This window comes from Bradysia coprophila (assembly GCF_014529535.1).
Source record: "Bradysia coprophila strain Holo2 chromosome X unlocalized genomic scaffold, BU_Bcop_v1 contig_12, whole genome shotgun sequence".
Lineage (NCBI taxonomy): Eukaryota > Metazoa > Arthropoda > Insecta > Diptera > Sciaridae > Bradysia > Bradysia coprophila.
This window is the reverse complement of record NW_023503293.1, coordinates 4,985,532-4,994,684: the sequence shown is the minus strand read 5'-3', so window position 1 is coordinate 4,994,684 and position 9,153 is coordinate 4,985,532. Positions and strand designations below refer to the sequence as shown.

General features: G+C 34.4%; 1 protein-coding gene across 1 annotated transcript; it reads right to left on the bottom strand.

The window, feature by feature from the left end:
* Positions 1-2,536: 2,536 nt before the first annotated feature.
* LOC119067168 (homeobox protein B-H2-like) lies at positions 2,537-8,436 on the bottom strand. Its single transcript, XM_037169970.1, has 3 exons — positions 7,913-8,436; positions 7,572-7,788; positions 2,537-3,425 (listed from the first exon to the last, which is right to left on the bottom strand). Exons 1-3 carry the CDS (start codon positions 8,121-8,123, stop codon positions 2,957-2,959), a joined length of 897 nt encoding a protein of 298 aa, XP_037025865.1. The 5' UTR covers positions 8,124-8,436; the 3' UTR covers positions 2,537-2,956.
* Positions 8,437-9,153: the final 717 nt, after the last annotated feature.

Sequence of the window (9,153 nt, the reverse complement as noted above, 5' to 3'; positions counted from 1 at the left end):
GATGAAACACAGTCCAATACTCCCTTCAGCTTAGGCTGAAAAAGTCAACTCAGTGTATTTATTGCATCAATTCGGTGGAAAATCGTGCCAAAAAAATTGTAGAATATTCATCGAAGATTTTCTCTGAATTTAAAAAGTTGTCTCTGCTAATATTAAAGAAATTTTTCCGTTTTCTTCTCGAGTTATTTGTGAGTTATCTTCTCTTCTCTCATTCAAAAAGTTTGTCATATGTAAAGATAATTTGCATCTCGTTCTATCACATTTTCAACCATATCTTGCATTTCTTTCGAACACGTGAAGTGCTTTATAAACGATCCCTATTTTCATTTAAACGTCTTCTCGCAATGATTTACAGCAGATTTATTTCAGTGACAATAGTATTTTCTTCCTGTAGTACCAAAACCGTCACATTCACTCACCAAATTTAGTACCGAAAGAGCAACATTCTCCCCTACTATTTTCTCTCAATTTTCATTCCCGCTTATGTCATTTTCGATCCTATCTTTATTCTTTCCCAAATGTGTCAAGTTGTTGTATGTACGCGAATGTAATGTTTTTAGAGTTTTGTGACAATGCATTCATAAGGATTGCTTTCAGCATTCATACGGACTGCTTTCGGCATTCATTCGGATGTCTTTCGGCATTCCTACAGATTGCTTATTTTTCGACATTTGTGAGAATACATGCACCCGGAACGGACTTCTTTAGGCATTCATACGGATTACTTTCGGCATTAATATGGAATGCTTTTGTATGTTGTTCAGTTTTGTTCGGAATGTGACTTTGGTACTCCAGGAAGAAAAATAGTATACAAACCACGGATCAAAAAGGTGTGTTTTAGACCACGGTGGTGAAAACGTCCTTAGTCTCCGCTCCACTTCGCGTCGCTCCATCCCTGGACGTTTTCACCACCTGGGTCTAAAACACACCTTTTTGATCCTTGGTATGTAACATACTATTCTCGTACCAAGTCATGAAATGACGATTTTTTCAACTCAGCAGGCCTTAGTTTTACCTTAGTTCAAAATTAGGACGTGTGCTGAAAAAATCCATTTCCTGTCGATGTACGAATGTTTTGTGCATTGGACAACTGAAATAGACAAAACACTTCAATTAACTTGATTAACTTATATGTCAAGTTCACATTCAACATGTTGAAATTGATCAATCGCATAGTCGTTCCTAACTTATGCTAAAGAAAGAGCTTTTGCTTCCGGCTCAAGCTGGAAACTTCTCATTCTCTAAAGCATTTCAGCATGCGTTAGGAAATAGTACATTTTGTTACGAGTGATGAAAAGTGTAATTTCTCGGTACTAGTCGTAAGCTTACCCTAACGAGGCGGAGACGATATATTATATATTACACACTTGTCACGAAGAAGTCGAGGCTTGCCGAGACTGATAGTGACAAGTGTGTACTCTATTTTATTACATAAGCGAAAACGAGACAACAACATAGACCTGAAGTGTAATTTTTGAATTATTCTTCTAGTTAAGTAATTTTGACATCCGAACACCCCGCGTATGTGGTAAAACTATTTTATCACATACGGTGTGTGCTATATACACGACGTATATAAGAGTAAACAAATTTACCCTAGAGAGCTAAAGGTTTTGCAAGCAAAATTATATCACTAGAAAAAGAGATGTTTGCCTACTGCGATAAAATACCTCACTGATATAAGACTGTATATGAGAGACTCGTACTAATGCTCGCGCAAGCTGTCGTATACGTACACATCTCTTATATACAGCCTTATAGCAGTAATGTACTATTACACTCAAAGTCTGAAATTCGACGGATTTCCACACGCAAACAATGATCGAAAAGGCTGATTTTTCTGTACTTCCCAGAGAGAGCTATTTGCAACCAAGAAAGCAGTTTCTCGGCCGCTCTCTCCGGCCAAAAATGGATTTCATGAGTGCATGCTTTGTTGTTGAATTGGCTAAAAGTAGTTTCTTTATTAATGTTATTGTGGTTTCGTCTCATTGTAGTTTTCAAGCGACTAGTACCGAAAAGTTCTACTTTTCATCACTCGTAACAAAATGTACTATTTTTCCCGCACGATATGTCGTATTACAATTGTCCGATGCACAAAGAATTTCCTATTCGCCCGTAGATTAGATGCCAATTTATTCCATACGTTAATTCGATCAATTCGGATCAGTGACTTCACATGAAATTGTCGAACCAATTGGTTGGTGGGAGAGGATAGGTAGATCGGTATATATATAATAAAAATGCTGTCTCGTTTATCTTATTTTAATAACTTTTATTGTTAATTCTAAATGTTACCAAGAACGTTTTTTTCATTATAATATTTACACTTAAATTACACAATATTTGAAAATATTTTTCGTATTAAGATCACTGGTGTGGCACACAGTCTTACAATCAACAATTAAATTTTATAGTCCCCACCGCCACTCTACGAATCAACGTAATACAATATTCAAATTTGTTGAGTTGTATATTGTTAACACATTCGGCATATAGCTGAGAACAAACGGCGTTATGGAATGCAATTTTTTTTTAAATCTATACAACCGAAATGTTAATAATATACAGTTCAATTATATTCAGTGTTGGCTTTCCGTATTTAAATACCGAATGAATATAATGTAGTAGGACGAATGGATATTTTTTTATTTAAAAAAAAAGACATTAAATTACCCAAAGAGAAAACTGTATCAATGATACCCAAATTTTTTATGATGCCCAAAAATGAAATGTTCTCTCGTTTTCTTTTTGTTTCTTTTTTTTATATATAAATTCATATACGCCAACAATTTAATTATGTCCAAATTAACGATATCAAAATGCTTCTATTCATTTTGTGTGTCTGTGGTTTTTTTCTTTCTTTCTTTCTTTCTTCTTCTCTACTTCTCTTCCACCTCCTCGGTTCGCTATTTTACTCGACATATATCTCAATTAACAATACCACTCGGTTTTATAGCTACACTTCAATTGTTTCTTCATCATCGCTTGTTGTATTGTCATTTATCTCATTAGTTTTGGTTGGACTACCTCTTCCCAAATTCAATGGTGAATTGGATCGAATTGTTTGCGGAGGCATTCGGTGTAAATTTTGATAATAACTGTTCAATTGTGGCGGTATTGGTATGGATGACGGTGATGATGATGATGTTGATGTTGATGGATTTAGTAGAGGAAATGCGGGTGGCTTTGTTAGGTTTAACGATGCGCCGGGATAGAGACCGAACGGTGATTGACTGTGCAGTGCGGCTAGAGAGGCCTGACGATAATACAGTTCGGCTGGTGATGGTGGTACTTGTAATGATGACGGATATTGCCAACCGTCCAATTGTGGATAGTTACGCTGATATGCACGTTGATAGGCGGCATAATTTCCCGCTTCGACCAGTAATTCGAAACCGACAGAGGTTTGACGCTTCCACTTTGTTCTGTAAGTAGAAAAGTGATTGTTTTGAATCGATTGGCGGATATTGGAAACTGATTTTCATTTTTGGGTGGATGGTTGACAAGCAACAGAGAAATAGATGTTTTGACTTTAATCCATTTTTTAGTGAGTTGGGTATGACAGTGACAGTGGCGATAAGTTTTCTGTGCGAAATGAAAATTGCTTTAAGCAGTTGAAGACAACGGATTTAGCTTTATAAGATCTCATTGCTTCGTTAACTGCAGAACTGCCGTAATTTGCATAAGAAACTTGGCGACAAATTTTAACATGAGCTTTTGTTAAGATTTGTCGCTAAGTTTCTTTCGAAAATTACGGTAGACAGGTCAAGGATTTTTTTTCCTTACAACAGGAATGACTGACGCTAATGCTTCGTAACAGTGTTTTCTAGAATTATTGTCACCGGCACATTAGTTATTTAAGCAACAATTCCGCCACCAAAAAACGAGTAAAAATATCGGAATTTAGTTGCGCAACCTATCATCAGTATTCCAATACTATAAACTAAATCGAATACCGCTGAACGACACATACATTTCACTAAAAGCAATTTCATGAAATTTTATCATTTCCTTCCATTAAAGTCACCATCAACAAAAAAATAAATCCAAATCAATTGACTCAATAAATTTCTCATTCCGTGAGTCATTTCCCACCTGCGATTTCTAAGTTCATAAATTTAGACTGTGTAATTCAATATAAATATCCGACTAAGTGCGAAAAAATACTCGAGAAAATGCAACGCATACATACATCGTCAATGTGTTATACATTTATGGTCAATGGTTATCAATAAACATTATTTTCCATTCATCCCACTCAAAGTCAATTGCCCTATAATTTAAATAAATTGAATTTCTTTCAACACATTAAAAAAAAAAAGAATTCTTTTCCAATTTCAATTTTAATCTCATTTAATATGACATTATTTGAAAACAATAGCAAAAGGTGCCAAATCTACAATTATCTAGAAGATAATTTTGTGCTTGAGGAATAAAGAAGAAGGAAAAAAAACCAATGATTGAAGAAACGAAGAAAAGAAATGGAAAATGAATGCAAGACAAAAGGTAAATGACAGCAATAATCAACCAGCCACAAACAAATTATATTTTCTTTTACCTGCGACCATGGCGCCTGTGGCGCTTCGAGTGTGGGTTTGTTTTTAGATGTCGAACGTTCTTAAACGTTCGCTCTTTAGCTTATTGTGTGTATATTGTGTCATTTTGACTTTCTGACTCTGGCTGACTGACTTTTTTTTATTTAATTTGTTTTAAGCCGCTCGTCCTTGCTATCTCCTCAACTTCTTTTTCCGAACAAAAATAAGAAAAATATATTCTTAAAAAAAAGAAGAGAATGACGGTGTAACATAAACCTCATCAATGATTGATGTGTGAATGTTGCAAATTATAATTTTGGTAAAAAAAATAGAGAAAAAAGAAAAGAAAAATGATTAAGAACGTTATGCGACGTGTTACATTTGCGATCTATTTGTAGAATGGCGCCGTTTGGCACTCTTCCTAGGTTATTAAAAAAATAGATGGGCCCAGGCGCCTTTTCATTGATAATATGTTCTCGAACAGATCGTTCGAATCCATCACGGCACGTAAACGAGAAAATTGTGTAATTTTAACAAGACACATTTTTTCTTCCTGCTTCGTAACCGAACCGAATCGATAGATGATATGTTAAAAGTAATGACCTCTCTCTCTGCTTTGATTAGGTTTTGGGTTTAATTTAAAAATTAATTATCGAATAGGCGTGTTAATAACAACGAAAATATTTAGTTTTTTTTTGGTTTCACCAAACACCGTGGTTATGAGCGCGGATTTGCATTTACATTGGGTGTAAATTGTGTTCAACTAAAAAACTCTAAACGATTATTTTTCTGGCTCTGAGTAGATTTGTTTAAGATGTTATAATTATGTAGCGCATCAGACACGGTAAGTAAATTAATATTTATAATGGAGGTAGAGTTCGACAGACGAATTACAAAAAGAACGAAGTTTCACAGACAAACGTTTTTATAAATCACATAATCAGATAGGAAATAATGGAAGTATACGAAGAAGAAGAAGAAGTAAAAAAATATCATTTTGAAGGCCAAAAATATTCAAGTTTTAAATTACTGTAGACGGATGATGAAACTTTCGTGACCAAAGCGCTTTAAATTATTCATTTTGTCTCAAATCCATTTTTTCTTGAGAAACATGGAATCTGGGGTGTGATATGTAGCGACTGATAAGATGAAAGAACTGTTATTAGGTCACATCAATAAGATACGTCACCGAGGGGTACTTCAAATGCAGAGTTCCGTAACAGTAGTTTGAATAACGCGAGTTTCTTCTAATTATTCTAGCGTGACACATGATACATGGTTAACGAGCCCTCAGAATTATATGATTTTTAACCAGGTATTGAGTGACTAACACTGCATTTCTACAGGAGGAAAATTTACTGAGACCAAATAGTTCCTTGCATGAAATTCAACAGATTTTTTTGTAATACTAGAAAAGCTCTAAAACGTTACTGCTGCCTCCCTCGGAGATCAGATGCAAAACCAGAATAAATAAAAATATGTTTTTCGCTTAATTATTTATTGCGGCTTCTGATCATCATTTGTTAGTCATGTGTCATGTGTTAGTCAACAGAAAAATGAATATTACAACAAACGAAGTAAAAGATTTACCTGCTACATACAAGACGTTGTTTCCTTAATGAATTAGAAGTGACAGATTTAATTATTATTGTTTGCCGTTTCTGAAATGTTAAAGAACAGGTGAACAGTCCCACAATTGATATTTTATTACGAAGCCGAACGACTAATTGTTTCTAACCGCTTTCTGTCGTGGAACTAGAGAATAGAAAGAGTGGAACTTATCAATTTTCCCTGAAACCCTACTTTACTTTTTGTTTGTGAACATATAGATTATTGCTAGCTTAACGCGAAGCTCGTTTTAGGAACATTTTAGGAACATCCGAGAAAGTATTGAAAACATTGTACTGTAAATGTAAGCAACATAAAACATCGTCATCGCCCATAAACTGCCGTTACAACAACAAATGTCTGTGATGCAATGTGTGAAATATTTAAAAAAATAAATTGAAATTTGTAACGTCCCAAACCCATAAAACTCAAATAATAATCTCATCGTCTCAGAGCTCTCTGTTGTTGTTTTTTTTAATGTCCTTCTATCTACAGCAAAATTATAATTTTATTGTCTTTTAAACATTTAACCAGACGAAATTCCACTTTTGCATATCAGCTCTCAACACACGATGAAATCCATTAAAACATCATCATTTTCGTCACATATTATAATTCAAATCATCGTCGTTTTTTTATGGATAAATAAAATTATATTCTGTCGCATCCCCATGAATTAACTATGTAAATGCGTATTGTGCACATTAAGGACCACAACGAATTGGCGCATTAAGCAAACAATAAATCCAACAATGAATGCAAATGTTATACAGAAAACAGTGTGTGGATTGAATGAAAGTCGATGGTGTATAGTATATGGACGACGAGAGAAGAAAAATAAATAGCGCAGCAATAACACAAACTGAGGAGGATTCTGATAATGGAAAAATGGGATAAAAGATTCCAATAAAAAAAATTGTGGAACGGAGAGAAGTGGGAAAAAATCTCCCAGTTTTTTTTTCTCTGTTAATAGCATAATATCTGTGGATTATGTGTATACATTGTGCGATGGATGACTCTGTAACATAATACCGATAATAACGAAAAAAATATTTAAAACGATGAAAATTTTCAACAAAACATCATTCCACACATTTATTCAGTTCCACATGAGTCACGCACATTATAATTGTTTTGACGAGGGGTTGATATTGAGCCAAATGAAAATTATTATTTTTTTCGTTTAATGAATATGTTCGAATATTAAATTGAAAATGGGAGAACCGGCTTTTATGTATAATAGTAAATTATTACATCAATTTTAAACAGTTACTTGCACTTTTATCCCTTCTAAACAACTCTTGTAATGCAACAATACTGTTTATCCGAGACGGAGGAGAAATAACTTTGAATTCATAAGCACAATAATTTCAGTTGAAATGTTCCAGCGGTATTTTTGTGTTTCTAATTACATTTAAATTGACTTACCGTCGATTTTGGAACCATGTCTTCACTTGAGTGTCACTTATTCCCAGTTTATTAGCCAGTTCCATGCGATCCTGAACGCTTAAATATTTTTGTCGCGTGAAACTTTTCTCTAAACTATGCAGTTGATGATCGGAAAAGGCCGTTCGTGCTTTACGCTGTTTTTTACTGGACGATGTCAGAGTGCGGCCGCTGTGATGGGTCACATTTATTTCTTTGTCTGTTGACGGGAGAAAAAACAAAATTCCAAGAGTTCAAAAAGGTGGAAAAGATTCGCAAAATAATTTTTTTTTTCACTTCACAAAGGGTTCACATCGGAAGAATAAAAACTGATTAAAACTTACCGTTGCTGCACACGCTACTATTTCCATCGACATCGTCACCGAAATCTTCGTCACTATCAAAATCGTTGAGATTTCCCGCGGGCATATGAACTCGTTCACTCACACTGTCGTCACCAACTTTTGCTGCCAATATATCAGTTATCATAAAACTGGATCTGGTTGCACTGAGTTGACTTCCGACAGTCGGATTTTGTTTGGCAAAAACTGTCATTTTGTTGAAAATCTTTTTTCGTTTTTTTTTAGTTTTTCGTTTGAAAAGTTTTTATTTTCCTTATTTTGTACGAGGACAAAATTTATTCAAACACCACCAATTGTTCGCTCGATTTTTTATATATTTATCATTCAACAACACGTCCCGAACGTATAATAAACAAAATGTTACAGCAAAACAAACATGAGAATAAAATCTGACCACACAATATATCGATGCAATAAAGTTCGCTTTATTTATAGCTCCGTTTACGTTTTTCAACCAAGAACAACAAACTTAACGCAACAACAGTTGAACGTTGACTAAAAGGAATGAACAAAAATAACAAAACCGTTGTGTGTGATGTTTAAAAAAAAAACTCGCTCGATGTTACGAGTATTTTATTTGCTTTTTATCTTTTACACATTTTCATTCAATCCAAAAGCGATTCGGTAAACTCCTCCTCTAAAAATATGGCCATTGTTGTTTCACTCAATCGCATGCCTTTGAATGGTGCGAGAAAGAGAAACCAACGTAAAAAGCTTCGATTCAAAAGCTCTACGAAGAGGATGAACATAATACCAATTGGAAGTGGCTGTGTATTGGTATACATGGCAAACACACAACGATACGATTAATAACAAAAAAAAAGTAATCCGATGTGTGTACGTGAAACGGGGAATATCTTAAGAGCAATGTCATTAATACTTTTGTAGCATTTGATTCAACCGAAAAGTATCAAAATCACAATCATAAAGAAAAACTTCGGTGTTTAAATCGAAGCGTATAAAAGTAACGTAAAAGTGTGTAGGATATGAGACAGTCTTTATGTTGTTGTTGTTGTTGTTGTTGTGTTGTACGCGCTCTGGCTCTGGTGTGTATAATATTTTCCAGATTCTTTGATATTCATAGAGTGTTATTCATTCACAAGATGAGCGATTTGAATAATAGCTCCGCCTATATGCTCTTGTTGTCACACTTTTTACGTTTAATAGATTGTAAATGTACATTAATGGCACTAAAGTTGAAAAGTTTTATCTTTTTTTTTCCT